Genomic DNA, 22,906 nt, shown 5'->3' with positions numbered 1-22,906 from the left:
GTGTACATCAAGCTCTATAGAAAGTATGATAAGATTTCAGCTTTTAAATTAGTACTTTTCATCTGGAGGTGTATTGTTCAGTACTAATTCAGAGGCATAGAATTTTAGCATTCACAGAAGTAATGGCCACCAGGAAGACCACTTTAAGATCCTTGAACATGCAGGAGCCAAGAGGCTCAAAAAGAGGGCACATGAGCACGGAAATAACCAGATTGAGATCCCAGGCTGGAACCGAAGGCCACATTGGAAGATGGAGCAATTTTGCTGCCCTCAAAAACCGAACCACATCTAGAGAAGAGGCCAAAAGCCGACCCTGCAACAAACCGTGAAATGTAGACAAAAGCCAAAAGCTGAACCTGGAGGGAGGACCAGGCAAGGCCCCTGTCCAGATCATCCTGCAAGAATTCCAAAATGTGAGGCAAAGAAGCGCAAAGGGGAACCATGCCAGGTGCAGAACACTACTCCTCAAAGAGACACCAAACTTGCACATAAGGTAGAAAGTCTCTGGGAACCCAAGAGGGTAGAGATCGCTTTATCTGAATAACCTTTTTTTTTACTTAGGCGTTCCCTTTCAAGAGCAAAGCCATAAGACAAAAGGGACCCAGATTGAACATTGGAATGGGACCCTGCGTCAGAAGGTCGGGCGAAAGGGGCAGTGGAAGAGGATCTGCCACGAGATGAAGAACCAGATCTGTGTACCACGGGCACCTGGGCCAGTCCGGAGCTACCAATATCACACAGCCGATGTGACAAGCAATGCAAAGGACTCTGCCTACCATCGGCCATGGGGGAAAAACATGCAGGAGGCCATCCATCAGCACACAAATGCCCTAATGTTAATGAAGCATTGTGTCCGAACTGATAATGCTGAAGGTGCAATTATTTCTTTGATGTTTTTGCCATGCATATATATTAGAGTTAAGTTCTTATCTTTAAAATAATTATGTCCCTCTATTAAGTGCCAATGTTTTCTCAGAATTTTTTGTATGCCTCTGGGAAAGTTGGAAAATCTTAAACTGCATACAAAAAGTCTGGTACAGGTCTGTTTATATCAGGAGTCCTTTAGTAATACATTCCATAGGATATACTCTCTTCCAAATCTGAGTCATAAGTAAAGTTTGATCTTAAATTCATCAAAACTGCTGAATAACCTATATAATCTCAAGAACTGTGAAAAATGGAGATTTTCTTTTAGGTCCTAATGGAAACTCTGAAAATGTTAAAAAATGGTTATTAGCAGCTGTTTTTCTAAAACTGTAGTTTCAAAACCATATGTATCTTTTCTAATACATAGATCTAAAAATGTAATCTGATTAAAATTGTGGTGGGGCATAATAAAAAAAACAAACATCTAATTCTGTTTTGGGCCTACAACGCTAGTTGCCCAAAGTCGGCAGCGTCTAAAGTTCATTCTCAAAAACTACATCCAAATTTTTTTTTTTTGAGAATTGTCTACTTCTACGTCCAGCTGTTTGATTCTCCAGACTGCCAAGTCGTCTATCTTTATATCGCATTCTTGTCGAAAAATTCGTCCAAGTCCCAAACGCCTAGAACAAGACTTTTTGGACGTGAGAGGGGTCAGCAAAGTGATAGGACTGGCCACCCAGAAATGGCAACATAGTGCAGCACCTGACAAGACACTGCTGTGAACTTCACAAAAAGAGTGCCACAAACATCTCACCACAACTCCTTTGCAGGTCATGGTGAGTCCCCCAAAACCTACTATACCCAGTCTGCTTTTTCAAAGTGGCACAGCGGGTGCAGGTGGAGGCCTGATGTTCCGGATCCAGACACTGTAGGCACCAGTTGTGTGGGTCTGTAAGGGAAATAGGCCGTGCACACCGCTGGCACTTCTTGAACCCGGGCTGGGGGGGCATGAACGGAAAAACGGCTTCTGCCAAATCGAAGGCCGAGGCCTCGATGATGGCAGTAGGCCCCGCCGGGGCAAATCAAGAAAACTCGAAAAAATAAAAGAATTTTTTTTTTTTTTTTTACAAAATAAAGAAAAAAGGAAGGGCAAAAAAACCCGAACAAGTTTACGCGAGCGGGAAGGCGAAGGAAAAAATTTTCAACAGCCGTTGAAACATGCGACTTCTTAGCTCCGCGGAAACTAAGAAACTGAGGGACCGCGCGTCGGGGTCGGGCGGGAAGGCACTCGCGCATGCGCGGTGCGGTCTCTAGAACTTTCCAAGTTCTTAGAGTGCAATCACTCTAAAAGTGTCCGTACCGGGGCTCCGTCGGTGCCGTCACCCATCAGTCAAGAATATGCTGCCTGCTTGTCCTGGGATAACCTACTATACCCACCTGTCTACCACCCCAATAGCCCTTATGGCTGCAGATGCCACCTATATGGCAGTAGAGTAGGGTTTGGGGGGTTTTGGTGGGTGCACATGTGCCACCATAAATGCTGTTGTTAGAGTGGCTAATGGGCCTGCATCCTCCTCCTCTATGGTTCACTAGCACACCCCCAGACTACTTAAGCCACCCCTGTGCAGCTCTACTAGGCTTTCCTATGCCAGGTGCTGATGTTCTGGAGGCAGGTATGTACGTTTTTATTCCAATTTTTATGGTGGAGGGGGGGGTCAGTGATCACTGGGGGAGTATGTGTGTGTCTGTACTTTGTGTCTACAGTAGTTATCAGGTCACTTTGGATACCTTCTGGGCACTTAGACCTATTTTTAGATTGCCTAAGTCACAACGTATAAGTTCTGTCTAGGCAGTGAAGAAATCTTAATAAAAATAAGTGTTTTAAAAAAAAACAAAAAAAAAAACAAACAAACAAACTTTCGATTATCGCTGTAGGACGACTAAGTCTAAGTCAGCCCACATCCTGCCCTAACCACTCTTCAAAAAATGCCCCTTTTCACTCTGGGCGCATAGCGGCAGTAAAAAGGTCTAAGTTGCTTTTTGATACATCAAAAACCCATTTCGATTATTGGCACTTGGACAACCTGTCTTTTTGATCATTCAAGTGCCAATTTAGGTGGATTTTTAGACGTATTTTCATTTCGATTATGAGCCCCATAGTACATAGTTAACTTCAAGTTATTATTTTAAGACCTGAACCATACATGAAATTCATGAAATTTCTCAATATTTCCTTTCTAAAACATTAGGATGTCATCTATATATCGTCTCCAGAGTTGAACCTCATCTTGATAGGCATGAGTTCCCAAAAAGGTAGATTCAAAACGGTTAACATATAATACAGCTATATCTGGGGCCATATCAGCTCCCATCGCTGTTCCCTTGACTTGTTTGAAAAAATTACCTTGAAATCAAAAATAATTCTCTTTCAGTGCAAATGTTGCAAGCTTAATAATGAAGGTTGTAGGAACCCTGAGGTTAGTTGTCGTATGGTTTAAAGTCTGAGTAGTGACCTCTACGGGCTTGATCCTGAGGTATATTTGTATATAGGCTTTCTATATCGAAAGTTACCATTACAAGATCAGATGTATCTGCATCAAAATCAGGCAATAAATTAATAACATGTAACGTCGTGAACATATAATCATACATGGGAAACAAAAGGCCTTAAAAATTTATCAGCAAACTTTTGAGAGTGGTTCTAAAAGAGTCGATTGCTGATACAATAGGTCTACCAGGTGGATTTTCAAGCAATTTGTGAATTTTTGGAAGCATGTAAATAGTAGGTAGAACCGGATGAGTAACCATTAGAAAATCTCTCTCTTTTGAGGTCAGAAAGCCAGAGACTCAAAGTCATAACAATTGTATCATTCTTTGGTGTTTTGACAAGAAGCTATCATCTGAATCATTTCTGATCCGTTTGCATCCTCTCTTGTAGTAGTGGCAACAATCTCTTCATTCTGAATGTTAAACGAACATCTATATTCTCTATTCGTTTATAGCTTTATTTTCTCTGTCTTTTAGCAAGTACCTTTGGTATAGCCCAACAGACACCGGCACGCATCAACCCACAGGACATACATGTGCCCGTGCTGACGGTGCTGAAAGAGCCTGCCGCTGATGTTCCATGTCCGGCTGCTGCGGGGCCTTGAGCATTTGCGCATGCTCAAGGCCTTCTAGCTCCCACCCTCTCCGAGAATCTCGGAGAGAGTTGGAACCAGAAGGCCTTGAGCATACACAGATGCTCAAGGCCCCGCAGCAGCCCGGCATGGAACATCAGCAACACCCTCTTTCAGCACTGGCACGTGTATGTCCTGTGGGTTGGTACGTGCCAGTGTCTGCTGGAGGTAAGGGTTTGGGGGTGGGCCGCGGGGGGAGAGAAGCCGGTTCCCGGGGTGGGGTGGAAGTGATCAGCGCCAGTGGCCTCGGGAGGTGGGGGGGGATCTGTTTTTGGGATGTGGAACGAATCATCCAAGTTTCCCTTACTTCCTATGGGGAAAACTCGCTTTGATATACAAGCATGCTTCGGGAACAAATTATGCTCGCAAACCAAGGTACCGCTGTATTTCCATTTCTCCACCTTTCTAGTCTGTACTGGGAGAGGTAGAAATACTGTGTAACTACCTCAACTCCTTCACCTCACCATGTGGAGAATCAGAAAAGCCAAAACATTCCTGCTTCCCCATGTAGTACAAGAAGTGGTGTTTACATACCCTGCTAGTTTCTTCAGCTCATTATTAATGTCCTGGTTATAAGGCTGCACTTTCTGGGCTGCAATAAGGAAGTCACGTGATTTTTCATATTCTGTCATAAGAAGACAAGCCTACCATTGAAGAACAAGAGAGAAGTTAGAGAAAACTTCTACATATGCACATGGCAAGAAAAAGCACAGTTACTTACCGTAGCATGTCCATCTAGGCAGTCTCGTCAAACCTTCGATTATCCCTGCAGGACAACTAATTCTAGGTCGGCCCACATCCCGCCCTAACCACTCCTCCAAAAACGCCCCTTTCAGCTCTGGGTGCACAGCGGCATTCAGAGGCCTAAAAAGTCCCTGGATATATCTAAAGCCATTTTGATGGTTGGCACTTGGACAACCTGTCTTTTAGATCATCCAAGTGTGGCCCCTGTGAAACTAACTTTTTCCTTAAGGATTTATTACATTTTGTTATTTGTTCATTCCTTAAGTGATGTTTTTCATATTGATATTTCGGCCAAATATTAACCAGCAGATCAAAAATTAAAACATTGAATAAGGCCGATTCCATATAAGCTAAATAAGATAATTACATCTTGAAATGTATTTTTAATGCAGGCCACAAGAAAACATCAGTCCTTGAGGAACAGAAGCTACATATTCTCAGCCAGCAATCTAGAAAATTCAGAGCTTCCAGCTTTTCATTTTTGACCTCCCCTATGGACATCTAGTCACCTACTGCTCACCTGGCCACACCTAAAGAGAGCTTTTGCGTTCTTGCTGTCAATCTCCAACGCCCTCTCTCCGAAGATCAATGCCCGGGAAGGGAAGTCCAGCTTCAAGTAGGTGAGTGACAAGTTCAGGAACACCAGCAGCTTGCTTGCATTAATCAGATGGTGTTCATGGCTACCAACAGATTGGCGATTCAAGATTTTGGAGGCCTAAAGAAAACAAAAATGGAAACCTTCCGAACAGGATTCCTAAGCAGAAGTCTGGCTGTGATTTGTCCTCAATCAGATGACAATATAAATTACACAAAAGGCAAGTTCAATATGCTAAAGTGTAAAATCTCTCACGATTATTCACGCTTTTGAAAGCATCATCACACATCCAAGCAAATACTGAACATAAGAATTGCCGCTGTTGGGTCAGACTAGTGGTCCATCGTGCCCAGCAGGACATAAACAGTAATTGGGAGAGTGCTAGCCATGGCAAATTGTTTGTTCTATAAGGTGAATTTGGTAAAGCCATAAAAACCTGATGCACACTCCAGGAAATATAAATGGATCTTAGCATAGCACAGCATAGTTCCCCTTAACATCTTTGATTTTGGCACCAGGCATAAGAACATAAGAAGTTGCCTCCACTGGGTCAGACCAGAGGTCCATCGTGCCTAGCGGTCCGCTCCCGCGGTGGCCCATCAGGTCCATGACCTGTGAAGTGGTTCCTGACCATTCTTATAACCTACCTCTGGTTCTATCTGTACCCCTCAATCCCTTTATCTTTTAGGAATCTATCCAAACCTTCCTTGAACCCCTATACTGTGCTCTGGCCTATCACAACTTCTGGAAGAGCATTCCAGACAGCATACCTCCCGGGACATCATGTCTGGTCTGTCTAGAATATGTAGATCGCTTTGGTTGTACCACATTATCAACATCATGACCCTTTCCCTTCATTTTTTTGTGCAATATGCGCACAAGTAATGCAATTATGATCTTACATAGTAGTTTATATGGCAAACAGAGTGCTTCAAGTAAATGCTTTTGATACAAAATGAAATTAAATTACATGAAATGGTTTATATATTAGAAAATATTGTCATTTTTCAGAGCATATAATCCTTACACATTTAATGGCATCAATATGATTTTTTTTATTCTGAATTATGCATCAGGATGGTATAATGTCCACAGTGTAGACCAGTGTCTGGACTCCTTTACTGTACATTTTAGTAAGAATCTATTTCATGTTACATTACATTACATTAGTGATTTCTATTCCGCCAATGCCTTGTGGTTCAAGGTGGATTACATCAAAGTTATCAAGAATTTACATTAAACAGCATAAGCGATGTCATAATATTTACTTAAGAAGTATCAAAGAGTTGTCGAGATCTTAAGGTGATAAGTATTGGGTAAATTAGAAGCATTTTAGACTTTGTTGGGTAGTTAGAAGCACATTAGAGAGTATTAAGGGTATAGAGAGGGTTGGGGAGGGGCTGGTCGTGCTAGATGAGTTTTATGTATTTTTTCAAGAGTATGGTTTTAATATCTTTCTTGAAGATTTTGTAGTTTGTGGTCGATGATAACAGAGTGGTGATTTTCTGTCCAGTTTAGCTGCTTTGGAGGCTATTAGGTTGTCATATAGTTTTTTTCGTTTGACATTTTTGGATGATGGGTGTGTGAATAGTGAGTGCCTGGTTGAAGAGGATTGAGTTAGTCGGTTATTCCAGTAGGTTGGACTTTCTCTGTTAATAGCCTTGTGTCTCCTTAATCAGTTTTATAACTAAATACAAAATGGGAACTTGTGTAGTTTGGATAAGCATAAAAAGCTGGTATCAATGATTTTTTTTTCTCTCACAAAGTTCCCGTCTCACTACATCTACATTGACTTGGGAACCTACACATGGCAAGAATGAGAAACCCTTGTTAAAATGACTCTCCTAGTTAGCCTGTGCTTGCAATTCCTGGGACTGGAGGGTAATCTCTTTTGGGCTTAGCAGAGGACTGCAGACTGCAAGCTCTAACAATCCCCGGTGGGCCTCACTGGTAACATTCACACAACCAATCTTTAGATTTCGGTTTTGGCTTATAGGTTATAAGTTTTAGCTACAGCTTCAGTTGAAACTAGAAGAAAGGAATAAAAAAAAAGCAGTTTCGGCCAGCATCTATTTTCAGTAATTATTTTGTTACAATGATTTAAGTTTTCTGATAATGCCAATAAATTACTCTGTGCACAGAATTGTCATTTCAGGGGTTTTTTGCCAGCAGAAAGATACCCCAAGGCCAGGGACAGATATCATTATCCTATAGGCACAGCCATCACCTCAAAGCCTACAGCTCCCCACCCTTCTCCCCCACCTCCAGGTTTTCCTGAATTGTGTGCACACATAAAACTCAGTCTAGGAACAAAATGGCAGTCATTCTCACCAAAATTTATTCAGCTTTGGTAGAAATGGACACTTCACCAAGCATGTGCTCCTGCCCCCGGGGGAATCTTATGTGCCCACCTCCCTCATATCCTCACCCTTTTGTACCGGTCCTTGGCATCATAGAAACAGCTCTGTCGAAAAAGGTAATTTCCAAATTCCCGTTCTGTGTTTGCCACCTTCAATACCTTCTCCAATGGAAATGCATCTTGCTCCAGCTACACAGAAAAAAAAAACTTCCAGAAATTAGAGGGTATGCTGCTGACATGAAAAATTATCTCCATATGAACCTGGAAAACATGAAAATCAACTTATTTGTAATGGATTATCTGACGTGGACAGTAAGACAGAAGTCATCACAGATGGATATATGTTATCTGAACCCATGCATCAAAATGTATTTATTTGCTCAATTATTTAGCCCATCCTCCCAAAGGAGCCCAGAATGGGTTACAATGTTCAAATGATTTTTATTATTTCAACAATAAACAAACGAATACAGTGAACAAATTTTTCAGGAAATAACAGAGCAAACACACACCCTCCCCCCTCCCTTCCCATCCCACCCCACCCCAAGAGTCCAGTGCCAAAACAAAGATTGAGAGATGGAGGTAAACCTATTGATTCAAGAGTCTGAGGTCCTGCCAGAAACATTCCCAGGTCTGGCAGAATCTACGACCTGGCCCATGATCCAAGTCTCCCACCAGTCTCCGCTCCAGCGTAGCGTGTAATATCATCAAGACTCTCCATTGGGCATAGGAAGGGGGATCTCAGGACAGCCAGTTAGTGAGAATTGCTTTCTTCCCCATCAGGAGCACTCTAGTGATAAAAGCTGACATTCCTTTGGGTTTAGGCGTGGCTATATTATAGTACCCAAATAATGCTCTCGGTTGTGGGAGCCAACGCCTCCCCCAAAGCATCGTACTATAATGTCCTATATGTCTCCAAAACTGTTGAATTTTGGGGCAAGTCCAGAATGGGTTACAAAGTACATCCACAATATAATCAAGACAGGACAGAGATGACAATAAAACATATACACCAAGCAGCATCTGGTGAGATTAGGTTCTTACCTTTGCTAATCTTCTTTCTTGTAAATCCACGCTCTATTCCTGGATAAGTGGGTTATGTATCCCATGTCACAAGACTGCTTGTAGGAAGCCTCATTTACATCATTTTTTCAGATCCTCCCCTTTTACTTTAGGACTGTCCTCAGGTTTCCAATTTATGTAAAAGCAGACAGTGACACTTGTAGAGGACAGACAAAAGGGAGGGGTACGGGGACACTCCTCAACAAATAAGTCTAATCTACTCATAACATTAAAAGTCATAACAATCATGAACAACTGAAATAGGTTATTAAACAATATAGACCTGAAAGGAGACACAGCCTGCACTAACAGAGGAGAGCACCACAGCTAGGGACCTCCAAAGCACAATGCCTAACATATTCAGATGGTACTCTTAGAAAGGCTGGTCAAGAACCATAAGTCCAGCTTACCAGTACTTATTAAGGCAGACAATCGGCGAATTAGCAACTCTCAGGGCGGTTTCCAAAAATACAGTGTGGATTTACAAGAAAGAAGATTAGCAAAGGTAAAAACCTAATCTTTCGTTCTTGTACAATCTCGCTCTATTTCTGGACAAGTGGGACGTTAACAGAGTTGTCCTGTGGAGTTGGGTGGGACTGATGAGCCTGCCGCAAAAACAGAGGGACCAAAAGCAGTATCCACACTGATCCTTTCAGCGCTATATAAGTGATAAGTAGTAGTAGTAAAACTTGGTAAAAGTACGCAAGGAAGACCAGGTAGCAGCCCTGCAAACCTCCTCCAAAGAGACTGCCGACAACTCTGCCCAAGAAGAGGAAACGTTTCTAAATGGAATGAGCTCTCTTAGAAAAAGGGGGCTTCTTTCCGGCTGCGATGTAGGCAGATAAAATGGCTACGGATCCACCTCAAAACGGTGGCTTTCAAAACCGGTATGAACAAGTGGTTGGAAACCTGAAATGCATTTGTGACCTCAAAGTACCACAACAAGAGCCTGCGCACATCCAGCGACCGCAACACTCGGACCTTCTTTCTCAAACTGGAGAGCATGAAAGTAGGTAGTCGGACCTCCTGGCTGATGTGGAAACTGGAGACCACTTTCAGAAGAAAGGAAAGAACGGTGCACAGAAACATATTGGAATCCATAATCCTAAGAAAAGGATCTCTGCAGGATAAAGCCTGAAGCTTGGAAACCCTGTGGGCTGAAGTTATGGCCACCAGGAAAACTGTATTGACAGTGAGATCCATTAAAGACTCCTGCTCCAGAGGCTCAAAGGGCGAATGAGCCAGTGATTGGAGAACTAGCTTGAGATTCCAAGTTGACAGGATAGCCACAGCAGAAACAAAGTCTCAATGTCCTAAGAAAACGGACAACGTCCGGATGAGCAACCGAACAGCCTCTCACTGAAGGCTGGGCCCCACTTCTTCTCTAACAGTGGTAACAGAGTTCCCAGAGAGAACATTGAAAGTTTCTCTTTCACTAAGTATTTGTTGAGCACGGAGGTCCAGAATTTTCGGTATGAGGGAATACTTGGAATATAACCCTTGGATCCTCTCCTGCAGGGGAACTTGTTCTATGGCACTGAGTTTGTTGGGGTTTTTTTGAGGGGGGGGCAGCCTCCAATGAAGAAGTGGGGCCCAGCCTCCAGTGAAGAAGGAAAGCATTTAACACTAATCTGTTATGAGACCTGAGCCTGGAGTACTGAGGGACTCTGTGACTGTTAGGAGAGGCAAAGAGATCCACTGAAGGAGTACCGCCCTCTCGGAAAATCTTCCTGGCATAGCCATACTTAGTAACCAGTCATGCAGTTACAGTACCCTGCTCAGTGTCAGCCAGGCTATTAAGACTTCCTTGCCAGAAAAAGTGGCTTTGAGAACTATACCATTCTGGACGGCCCCCTGACACAGAGGGTAGGATCCTGTAACTCACTGCTCGTTGATGTACTACAGTATATGTCAACCTGATTGTCCATTTGGATGAGCACAAATTGGTTCAGCAGCCAATTTCTGAAATCCTTTAGAGCATTCCAGATCGCCTGGCACTCCAGAAGATTGACATGTAGCTCTATCTCTTGGGCTAACCAAACACCCTGTGTAGAGCCCATTTAAATGAGCTCCCCACCCCAGGAATCTGTCATCAGCAGCATCTGGGCTGAGAAATTTGGAATGGGAGTCCCATAGTCAAACTGATTTGAAATGTCCACTGGAGAAGAGAGAGTGAGCCAGTTCCAGGGACACCTGGTTGACATTTGCTAGGTTCCCAAGGCTTGAGACCACTGGGAAGCTAAGGTGCACTGGGCAGTTCTTATATGCCAAGAGTGACAAGCACAAAGGAGACCATGTGACCCAATAGCTTCAACATCTGCAAAGCCATGACCTGCTGGCAGGTGCAAACCTAAGAGGAAAGCACAACAAGAGTGTCTATTCTTGCCTGATCCAGGGCTCTCATGAACTCCAACTGTTGCATTGGAGTTACATAGGTAATTTAAAACAAACCTTAGTAGCTCTAGAACCTGAAAACCTCTCTTCATGGACTCCTAAGCACCCTCCTTGGACTCCCAGTCTGTATAGCGATGCCAAGACTACTGCTAAACATTTGGTGAAAACCCTGCAAGACCAAATGGCAAAATGGCAAAAGTCAGGGAAATGGTGTGTTCCCACCTGAAATGAGATATTTCCTGTGACCTGGAAGTTATCAGGATATGCATGTAAGCATCCTTTTAAGTCCAGAGAACATAGCCAATTGGGTTCCTAAATCATGGAGAGAAGGGAGCCTAGGGAAACCATTCTGACCTTTTCTTTGACCAGATATTTATTGAGGACACATCCCTCCCTCCCCCCTTATCTTCTTTTGTACAAAAGTATCTGGAATAGAATCCCTTCTCTTCTTGCCCAAGTGAAATTGGCTGGACTGCACAAGCCTTGGAAGGGCAGAGATTTTCTCTGCAAATACCTCTTTGTTGTGAGAGATGGAGAAAATGGCTCACAGTAAGCAATTTGGTGGTGTTTTTTGTCAATGGCGGCTTCGGGGAATCCTGCTGACTCAGCTGATTGGGGATTCCCCTGCCCTGATCAGCTGAACCGGCAGGCAAAGAGAACAGGGGCTGCTTTTAGAAGCTGAGGATGGAGAGAGATAGAAAGAGAGTCTATGTCACATACATGCAGAAGTTGGACACTTACAGCAGTCAAAGCTCAGTTGCAGTACAGATCATCAGCACACACATCACTAATTGTAAATTCAAAACACTGCAAGGGAAAAAAAATAAAGTAACTTACAGGTGCTAAATCAAAGAACTTATCAGATTCAGCAGTATCCAGGAAGTCTAACAGTTCTAGCTCGAAAAGGACGGTGGCATTGGCAGGGATCAGTGGTGGACATCCCATCTTCCCGTATGCATATGCAGGCAGGAAAAGACATCTAGATACCTCGCCTTTCTGCATGGTGAGCAGCGCAATCTCCATGCCTCCAAGTGTAATATCTGCCAGAGAGAAAGACAAGAAAATACAACACTCAACACAGCATCCTCAAAAGGAAGAACTCCTGTCTGCTTCTATTTGCTTCTCCTTCTTAAAGATTCTACCATTTGTGTTAAGATTTGCACAAATTCTCTAACAGCAGAATTAGGTACCAACTTTTAGGGTGAATAGGTCTTGTACCTGCTGGTGCTGCACCAAAAGATTAGGACCAGAATGTTCTGGAAGTGATATGGAGGAACAACCCCGTGGCACACCCAGAATGAAAGGTTTGAGACTGCTTACATCTCTGACATTCTTGCATATTGACCACATTAACCCTGATGGCACCAAGGTCTAATTAGACCTCTCAAAGCAATGAGGCAAATTCTATAAGAGGTGTCTAAAATTAAGCACCTATCTTAATTAGTAAATTGGCTTCAATTATGAGTTTTAAGATCACCGCAGGTGTTCCAGGTGCACTTCCTACGTGATAGTCAGTGTGAAATTATATTTGTTTATTTTGAAGGGGTCTGTCATAATCACCAGTTTGTTTTAAAGCAAAACTTTTGGAAAAACTTGTTGTCCAGTGTATTTTATTATAAATGTTTATGAATTGTGCCTTTTATTTCTGGTCTTCTTATGGTTTTAGTTTGCCCCTGACGCAGTCATATAAGTGAAACACGGCCATGTCGAGCACATTCTTGTGTTCCTAGGAGTATTTTGAATAAAGACCTTTCAATTGGATCTGCTTTTTTGTTTTGCCACATGGTGGATTTAGTGGACCAGCTGCCTTCTTGTTTTCTTACCCCTGATGTGGCAAAGGACACTCAAAGGCATCAGAAAGAGTTTCTGTACCTTCGCCCTGGGGTGAAGGAAATAGGGGCCTTCTTTATTTTGAAAGCTTCCCTGTAAATATCTTGTGAAATACTAAGAGAAAACTTGTATTTTCTTTGAACCTGCTCAATTAAAAATGTTTTTGAGTAGTAAGACTGTTGAAGCTGGTGTATCTGCACAGCCACAGTATGGGACTCTGCATATGAGAAAACCTGCTTGAATGTATCTGCAATGAAAGAACTATGTATTTCTCCCTATTTGTTATTACTTCACTAATATTTAATATTTCTTAGACTAGTTTGAGCTCTTGGGATATCTACAATTGTGAACTAAGGTATTTCCATGAGGAAATAAGTCTTTCCTTTTTTTATACATACTGTATTTCTATAACTTATTTTGTTGCTCAAGATTGATTTCTATAAGGATTTCTTCCTGTCAATATTCTTTAAAACTTAAAGCCTGTTTTACAAAGCCGTGCAGTAACGGCCCCAAAGCCCATAGAGATTTCAAGGGCTTCGGAGCTGTTGCCGCGTGGCTTTGTAAAACAGGCTGTTAATAAAAATAAAATTTAAAAAATTTCTCAGATTCATGTTAAAATGACCTTATCTGTATATTCTGGTTCTTTCTACAACATCAGCAGTTCTTCTGCCTTTCTGCAGTACAGGTGACTGCTCCAGGAGGCTGCATAAGTGAGCCCAGAATCTGTCAGATCCCACCCCAAGCTGAACTCACCTTCTCCAAGCTTCATCAGGCGGAGGTTCTTTCTATACCAGTTGGTGTCAAAAGGTTTATCTGAATATTCGAAATAACCGGAGTATTTCACTGTAGGGAAATAGAAAGGGAAAAATGATTTTGAAATGACATTGCTCAAACAGAAATAATTTGACAATACAAGTTCTCCCTCTGTAAATCTCACCTCCAAATCAGTTAATGCATTTTGGAAATTAATCTCACACATTTTTTTTAAACTATATACAGCTCAGGGACCAAATTCATAAAGTCTTCAGTCACAAATGGGAGAATAACCTCAGTGAATCAAAACCTTGCAAAGGTCATTGAGAAGCGATATTGCTTCAATTGTTATTCAAAGAACAGAGGCAAGCTTTGGATTCAGGTGCTGATATCGATGCTTGATCAAATATACGTCAGGTATGGTATTCTTGGATATTGCTTCTGTGTTTGATCCAGTGGCTATAGAGATATTGCTTGATAGGTAGAAACATGATGGCAGATAAAGGCCAAATGACCCATCTAGTCTGCTCATCCACAGTAACCATTATCTCTTTCTCTCTGAGAGATCCCACGTGCCTATCTCAGGCCCTCTTGAATTCAGACATAGTCTTTATTTCCACTACTTCCGGGAGACTGTTCCATGCATCTACCATCCTTTTCTGTAAAAAAAAGTATTTCCTTAAATTACTCCAGAGCCTTCTCACCTCTTAACTTCATCCTATGCCCTCTCATTGCAGAGTTTCTTTTCAAATGAAAGAGACCTCACTCATGCACATTTATATTATGGAGGTATTTAAGCGACTCTTATCATATCTCCCCTCTCCCGCCTTTCCTCCAAAGTATACATATTGAGATCTTTAAGTCTGTCCCATACCCCTTACGACGAAGACCACACACCATTTTAGTAGCCTTCCTCTGGACTGACTCCATCCTTTTTATATCTTTTTGAAGGTGCTGCCTCCAGAATTGTACACAATATTCTAAATGAGGTCTCACCAGAGTCTTATACAGAGGCATCAATACCTCCTTTTTCCTACTGGCCAAACCTCTCCAAATGCAACCTAGCATCCTTCTAGCTTTCGCCGTCACCTTTTCAACCTGTTTGGTCACCTTAAGATCATCACATACAATCACACCCAAATCCCGCTCTTCCGTAATGCACATAAGTTCTTCACTCCCTAAACTGTACTGTTCCCTCTGGTTTTTGCAGCCCAAATGCATGACCTTGCATTTCTTAGTATTAAATTTTAGCTGCCAAATTTCAGACCATTCGTCAAGCTTCGCCAGTTCTTTCTTCATGTTATTCACACCATCCGGCGTGTCTACTCTATTGCAGATTTTGGCATCATCCACAAAGAGGCTCTATTGCCTTATGTTACTAGTAGTTTGGTTGTTGCATCCTGCTAGTTCAAGGAAGTATGCTATTAGACCTAACAGTGTTTTCCAGAAATGTAATATTGAAAAAACATGTTGGGTTTGTGGTAAAATAAGTAATCTAGTTTGAAATTAAAAAGCAAAATGTTTTTAGAAAGTGAATGAGTGGATCAGCTAAGTTTTTATGAGGGAAGCCTGTTTTACAAAGGATTTAACAGGAGCTGCAGGCTCTCAATAAGAGCCTTGAGAAAGACAGAATAGAAGATGAGGTCAGGCAAGGACGAGCTCTTCTGGTTCCTACATTCTTCAGACCATCCCCAGTCAGATAGTGGAGTGCTGTAGGGATCTGTACTGGAACCAGTGCTATTAAACCAATTGAGAAATGACCTGGAAATGTGAAAGAGTGATTAAATTTGCAGATGACACAAAACTGTTCAAAGTTGTTAAAACGCATGCAGATTATGAAAACTTGCAGGCAGACCATCTCAGTTAGGGCGCTGGTCTTTGACCAGAGGGCTGCCACATGAGCAGACTGCTGGGCATGATGGACCACTGGTCTGACCCAGCAGCGGCAATTCTTATGTTCTTAAATTGGAAGACTGGGTGTCCAAATGGCACATGAAATTTAATGTGCACAAAAGCAAAGTGATGAACATTGGGAAGACAGATGCTAGGGTCCACCTTGGGGGTCAGCGCCCAAGAAAAAGATCTGGTTGTCATTGAAGACAATATGTTGAAACCTTCCGCCCAATGTGCGGCAGCAGCCAAAAAAGTAAACAAGATACATAGTAACATAGTAGATGACGGCAGATAAAGACCCAAATGGTCCATCCAGTCTACCCAACCTTACTCACTCTTTAAATTACTGATTTAATTTAAATTTTATTTCTTCTTAGCTATTTCTGGGCCAGAACCCAAAGCTCTACCCGGTACTATACTTAGTTTCCATCTACTGTAGTCTTCGTCAAGCTCCTTCAGCCCATCTAACCCATCCCAGCCATTAGGAATAATTAGAACAGACTAAGAATTTTATAATGCCTCCATATCACTCCATGATGCATCCTCACCTTAAGTACTGTCTCATAAAAGATATAGTGGAACTAGAAAAGGTTCAAAGAAAAGCAACCAAGATGATAAAAGGGATGAACTCCTCTTGTATGAGGAAAGACTAAAGAGGTTAGGGCTTTTCAGCTTGGAAAAGCGACGGCCGAGGGGAGATAGGATTGAAGTCTACAACATTCTGTGTGGTATAGAATGGGTACAAATGGATCAGTTTTTTACTCTGTCAAAAATTACAAAGACTAGGGGACACTCGAAGTTAAAGGGAAATACTTTTAAAACCAAAAGGAGGAAATATTTTTCACTCAGAGAATAGTTAAGTGGTTAACGTAGCTGTTTTAAAAAAGGTTTGGACCAAGTCCTTGAGGAAAAGTCCATAGTCTGCTATTGAGACAGACATGAGCGAAGCCATTGTTTGCCCTTCATTCTGTAAATCCATGGAGTCCTGTTTAACTGTTCTACAAAGGGCATCGGTGTTGTCCAGAGTGGAAACAGCGTCTGGTGATAAAACTGGCATAGTTATCAGTGTGCCAACTAAGGCAGCCTTGGTCTGTAGGAACATAGACACTGGGCAGTGACCTCCACAAAGGAATGCATTGGCTTGGAAGTTTCTCCGGCTGCACTTGAGCCAGGTTCATAAGGTATGCTCTCCATATAAGCTGAACAAATTCCCAAGGAAAAGCCACACACCAGGACCAATGATGGATCCCAACAGAACCCAAATAACACTTGCGAGGAGTCCCCGGACTCAGTGCGCTTGCGTTTTGCATTGCCTCCAAAAACAGGTACCGGGCAGGATTTTCTACCCATTTCCCAGAACCGCACCGGTTCCCCAACCCTAGAGGACCCAGAGTAGGCAAAGCCCGAAGCTCCTGCCCCCTTCTCACATGTGCCACAGCACACGGTACATGGATGTTCCTCCACCGGTAGTCCGGCAAGATCCACATATGAATTTATCTGATAGGTTGAGGAGTCCATCCCTGACAATTAATTGCAAAATCGAGGGGTAATGAGGCAGTAAAAAGAAGTTTAAAAAGATCAATAAAATCCAAGATGGCTGCCACCAGTAAATTAGCATCAAAAACAGCTGGTGGAGACAATTTGAAAAAAAAAAAAAAAAAAAAAAAAAAGCTGAAATAGGGGTTCTGGAGGTGGGAGACCTGACCCCTACCCCCAGAAACTGCTAAAAATCATGTTTTTAGACACCCCCCCCAAAAAAAATTTTCACATAGAAGCTCACAGTCTCCAAAATGCCAGTCAAGCTTTGTCTGTACAACTGAAGGGAAGGAATTTCTGCCTCAAATATTGTCCAAACTCACGGCCCACCAGGTACTATTTTGAGGCCCTTGGTATTTATCATAATCACAAAAATAAAACAGTTTCTTGATCATATATCTCTTTAGCTATAAATTACAATATTATTATTAAGACTTAGCCAAAAGGAAAGATTTATAAACTATAAAGAGTTTTACCTCATGCAAAATTGTCATTTCCTTAATAAGACATTAACTATTTTTTCTGAGGCCCTCCAAGTACCTACAAATCCAAAATGTGGCCTGTAAAGGGTTTGAATTTGAGACCACTGCTCTAAACAGTCCAATCTTCAGGCTGACAGTCGACAGATCCCGACCGAAACCTCCACCCCCTCGGAACCTTACCATGCGACCAGGGGCTCTTACTCAGGAGATAAATGGCCTCCACTTAAGCCTCTAACAAGGTGAGAGGCAAGCTTACTCCCAGGGGAACGGACCCTGAGCCTAGAGGTTGCACACAGCAGACTGGCTCCACAGATCCACCCAAAGCTTGACTTGCAAAGCTGCAGCCTGGCTCCACGGAAACTGCTTCTTTTTCCAGGCAGAGAACCCCCTCCAAAAGGGGTCTCAAGGCACTGAAGCCACCAAAAAAGGACAAACTTAAGTGAAAACATAAGAAAAAGAAGCAGAGCGGATCAGATGCTTGCAGAAATAAAAACTGTAGGGGCTCTGTGTTCCTCTGCTAAGAAGGAGGAGCAGGAAAAAAATGTATGGCTTTCTGCAAGACCCAGTTCATGGGTTGAGACCTACTGTACTGACTCCAGAGTGGATGTAACAGTATTGGGTTTTTGCCAGGTACTTGTAACCTAGATTGGCCAGCGAGGAAGATGGGATACTGAGCTAGATGGACCAGCGGTCTGACCCAGTAAGGCTTCTCTTATGCTCATAACCAAGGTTCTACTACTGATTTCAATATAAGTGTGCAGTCATTTCATACCTAGCACAGAAGCATTAGGAGGTACCAATTCTCCAGTACCAGCACGGATAACTTCCTTCATCACCCCTCCATCTCCTGATATGTCCTGCATGTGACATCTCAGCTGCTGGTATAGGGACTACAAAAAAAAGATATAACCAAAGCAACATTAGATGAAGAACCCTCATTTATTTGCACTTTAATAAATCAGAAAAATGTCTGCTTTTGGAAGAAACAATGATATAAATCTATCAATGCTAACGATAAAAATCTTAGGCCATTATTTTGTTTTATTGAAAAATTGAAAGCATACAAATTATAAAGCACACAGAGAAAACCAGTACAAACCAAACTGTTGTGACATAACTCTTTGTGGCCATTGGTCATCTAAAAGATATTAGTTAGCTAGGAATCTACCCACCCAATAATAAAACCAAGCTAGACAGGAAGTAGAAAAAAAAATTAGTGATAAACCAAAGTAGTGTGTTCAACTATAAATTACTTCTATTTTCTTTTGCAGGCTGTCTTGCCTTGGAAGGCCTCAATGCCAGAGCTCCCCTAGCCCCAACCTTCAGAGCCTCAGGTGCTGCTGCATCCGGGTTCTAGAGCTCACAGCGGCCATCTTGAATCCGGAGCAGCGCATCTTGGAGGGGGGAGGATGGGGGTTTGGGGAGGAGCACTTGTGGGGGGGGGGGGCTCACTCACCGGGCTGCTCCCCCTTCTCGGACTCTTCTGCAGCATCAACATGTTCGCAGCGAACGGTAGAACTTGCCAGAGGCGGAGCCCAGGCCCCGCGGACAAAACTCTCCTCGCGAGGCAGCCGCACGCGGCGCTGCCGGAAGTGTCTGGGCGCGCCCTTCTGGCCCACTGACTTCTGGGAGTTGCGGTCCAAAGGAGGCTGGTGACAGGGTCACACTGCGGGCTCCGAGACCGAGAAAAACTACTCTTCCGGGCAGTCCTTTAATGCAACTGTAGTTTAAGTACTGGGTGGGTCTAGGCCCGCCCATGACACTTTATAATAGATCTTTTTCTTAGTGTTGACTCCTAAGATGGACCCTAGCATCTGGTGACTATGATTTGGATTAGGGTTACCAGATGTCTGGTCACTTTGGGTTTTGGAGAGCCTCCAAGCATGCACTGATGGGAGACATGGTTGCATGTTTGGAGACCCAAGTTATGTGGGGGTGGGGCTGGGACACAATGGGGCACCACTGGTGGTGCAACAGAGCAGGGTAGGGTTACCAGATGTCCGGATTTCCACGGACAGCTTTTCAAAGCCCAGCACTTTGTCCCGGTTTTGAAAAGATTCCAGCTAGCAGGGACGGCATCTGTACATGCACAGATGCAATGCAGTGATGTCACACGCATGTGTGTGATGTCATTGCATCACACCAGTGCATGCGCAGATGCCCTCCCATCTAGCGGCTGGGTTGGGCGGAATGGGCAGGACCATGGGTCTGGATTTTCGTTACTGAAGATCTGGGAGCCCTAGGGCAGGGCTACATGTCCTCTTTTTACAGGTCCCCTAATTCTTCCCAGTGTGCATCACTTTGCATTTGTCCACATTAAATTTCTTCTTCCACTTGAATATTTGGGGCTATACCTGTTTTAACATCCAGCACTTGACCCCCTCTCTTTCCCTGCCCCTTCCATCCATCGTCTGCTTCCTCTCTCTTTCTCCTCCCTTCCATCTAGCATCTGCTTCCTTCTCTCTCTTTCCTCCCTTCCATCCAGCATCTGCCCTCTTCTCTTTCTCCTCCTTTCCTTCCAGCGTCTACCCCCTCTTTCTCCCCTCCCATCCAGCTTCTGATCTCCTCTCTACCCCCCTCCCCCCAATCTAGTGTGTCTCTTCTCCCCTCCTACATCTGTGTCTACCTCAACCAGATTTGGATCCACTGTCATTTGTTCTTCTTTCCACCTTTGTTAGAATGTGGAATACATCTAGTCTGGGCTTCCAAGATGATAATTTTAAACAATGTTCATGCCTGATTTAAAGGTCTAACCTTTTGTGGCTGATACTTTTAGTTTCTTTATGACAATTTTCCTCATTTTATCATAGTCAACCTTTTGAAAATTAAATGAGTTTTTTTCTTACAGTAAACAGTCTGATTTACTGTTCCAAAAGAAGACATCAGTTTCAGATCCTCTTTAACCTCTCTTATCAAAAGGCCTTTCTTTGGTACTCTGCAGCCCCCCCCCCCCCCCATATCTCTCCTTACTTATCTCCCCCTATGCTCCCCCCATGAACTCCATTCATCAGATAAGTCCCTCTTATCCATACCGTTATCATCCTCTGCCAAATCCAGATTCTGTCCCTTCTATCTTGCTGCACCATATACCTGGAACAGATACTGCCTGAGTCAATACGTCAAGCTGTCTCTTAACAGTATTCAAATTCAAGATAAAGGCCCATTCTTTTGAGGCTACATTCAACTCCTAACTCCCACTCACCATAAGATAACTATGTTCATTCTATCATTCTCTCTGCAAGAAACTCCCTAACCTTATATTTCCTGTCTGTCCAAATTAGATTGGTAAGCTCTTCTGAGGAGGGACCATCTGTTACATGTTAAATGTACAGCGCTGCGTATGCCTTTCAATACAATTTTTATTTGTATACTATCAATACCTTTTTGAAGTTTGCAGCAGTTCACAAACAATAAAGCAATCAAATATTAGGTGCTTAGAGAAATATCCCTAACTGTCCCAAAGGCTCACAATCTGACTAAAGCACCTGTATGAACAATTTTATTTTATTTTATTTTTTTTTAAATTCAGTTATACATATGTTACAAGTACAACTGTAGGGTCATGAAATAGTTAACTGTTGTTTAAAATATTGCTCTGGCCTACATAACTGAAAACAGTGTACAATCTATTGACCTCATCTGCCTAAAATGTATGTCCTTGCCTTACCACATTGTAAGCTAAATAGATAAGAGTTTTACTGCCTTTCTGTGGTTACAATCAAGTGGTTTACATATTATGGGAAAGGGAATAGGGTTTTTATATATCACTTGGGTAAGGTGTATTAAGCGGTTTAGAATCAGGTACTCAAGCATTTTTCCCTATCTGTCCTGGCGGGCTCACAGTCTATGTACAGGTACTTATTTTATGTTTAGGTTTATTGAAAGCTTCTATACTGCCCTGTTGCTGCGGCGGGGAAGCAGGGAAAGAGCCCAGGCTTCGTAATCAACTTGCAGCTTCAGACTCTAGTGGGTTGCTCTCTTTCTGAAAATGGGACATTTCGGCGTCCCGAAGCTGTGCTTGGGAACAACGGGACTTTCTATCTAAAAACAGCATGGTCCCATTCAAAACGGGATGTATGGTCACATTATGCATGACTCATATTCCAGGAGAGCTGCTATACTCTTAAATCACCCCCACTCTTAAATCACTTCTTTGGCTTCCCATCCTGAGGAGTCAATTCAGAGTGGTTTACGTGAGCTGTAATGGTGTTACAATACAGAGATAGTGGTTTTCAATAAAGACACTTTTATACCATAATCAATAATCCTACGTGTATACACATAAAATACTAGTATTGTGTGCTATGTTCATACTAAATCCTACTTATTTGCATACATAATACCTGTATTGTGTTCTATGTCGTGTTCCTAATGGGGACTAGCCAGCTATCTCCTCTATATTGCTTTATTAGTTAAAGTAGTCTGTGAAGAGGATGGTCTTTATCCATTTCTTTAATTTTCTGGTGTCCTTTTCCAGTTTGAATTCCTTCGGAAGGGAGTTCCACAACCTTGAAGCCATCACTGAGAATATTCTTGTATTTGATGTCTCTGACGGGGGGTATTTCCAATAGGTATTCTTGGCTTGAGCACAGGGCACGTGCTGGTGTGTGGTAATGTAGTCTGGCCACTAGATATTGAGGTCCCTAGAGATGAATGATTTTGTGTGTCAGCAACAAGATCTTGAATTTCACCCTGCTTTCAATTGGGAGCCAGTGTAACTCTTTCAGTAGCGGGGTGGCACTCAGTTGCCTCGATTTTCCCAGCAGAAAATCTTGCTGCTGCGTTTTGTACCATTTGTACCATTCCTGATCATGCACTTCGGAACGCCCAGCAGGATTGCACTGCAGTAGTCAAAGATTGAAAGTACCAGGGCTATTATTACGTTGGACATTGCTTGATGGGTGAGAGAGGGTTTAAGTCCTCTAACCCAGTAGAGTTTGCCGTAAGCATTTTTCACGATGTGTTTCATCTGTAATGTTATGTCTAGGTTCGGGTTCAGCCATACTCCTAGGTTCCTCACCCCTTCCGTGGATGATTTCAGAGTTAGTTGGTATCTCAGGCTATTTCCTCCCCATTTGTTAATCAGACGTAGTTTTGTTTTATCCTTGTTAGCTACTAGTCCATTTGTTTGGAACCAACCGAAGATTTTCTCTAGGCCTGTCTTGAGCCACCATTTACTCTTCATGTCCTGTTTCTTCAGTGGGTTGATCAG

The 22,906-nt window shown here is 42.8% G+C and overlaps 1 protein-coding gene across 5 annotated transcripts in view; it reads right to left on the bottom strand.

Annotated features, from left to right (window-relative positions):
* Positions 1-19,383, bottom strand: part of FKBP6 (FKBP prolyl isomerase 6) — a 30,125-nt gene extending 10,742 nt beyond the window's left edge. For 3 of the 5 annotated variants that reach the window (XM_033922299.1, XM_033922297.1, XM_033922300.1), the window contains exons 1-7: positions 19,151-19,383; positions 18,467-18,584; positions 13,784-13,873; positions 12,038-12,240; positions 7,814-7,933; positions 5,311-5,505; positions 4,581-4,690 (exon numbers count right to left, since the gene is read on the bottom strand). In XM_033922299.1, coding sequence (XP_033778190.1) covers positions 4,581-4,690; positions 5,311-5,505; positions 7,814-7,933; positions 12,038-12,240; positions 13,784-13,873; positions 18,467-18,584; positions 19,151-19,192 — 878 coding nt within the window. In that variant the 5' untranslated portion in view covers positions 19,193-19,383. Of the gene's footprint in view, positions 1-4,580; positions 4,691-5,310; positions 5,506-7,813; positions 7,934-12,037; positions 12,241-13,783; positions 13,874-18,466; positions 18,585-18,947; positions 19,087-19,150 lie in introns of those variants that run through there. The other 2 variants (XM_033922301.1, XM_033922302.1) reach the window with 2 other exon arrangements.
* Between the last annotated feature and the right edge of the window lie 3,523 nt (positions 19,384-22,906).

This window comes from Geotrypetes seraphini, chromosome 15 (genome assembly GCF_902459505.1).
Source record: "Geotrypetes seraphini chromosome 15, aGeoSer1.1, whole genome shotgun sequence".
NCBI lineage: Eukaryota > Metazoa > Chordata > Amphibia > Gymnophiona > Dermophiidae > Geotrypetes > Geotrypetes seraphini.
The sequence above is the reverse complement of the archived record's forward strand: the minus strand, read 5'-3'. Positions and strand labels throughout refer to the sequence as shown.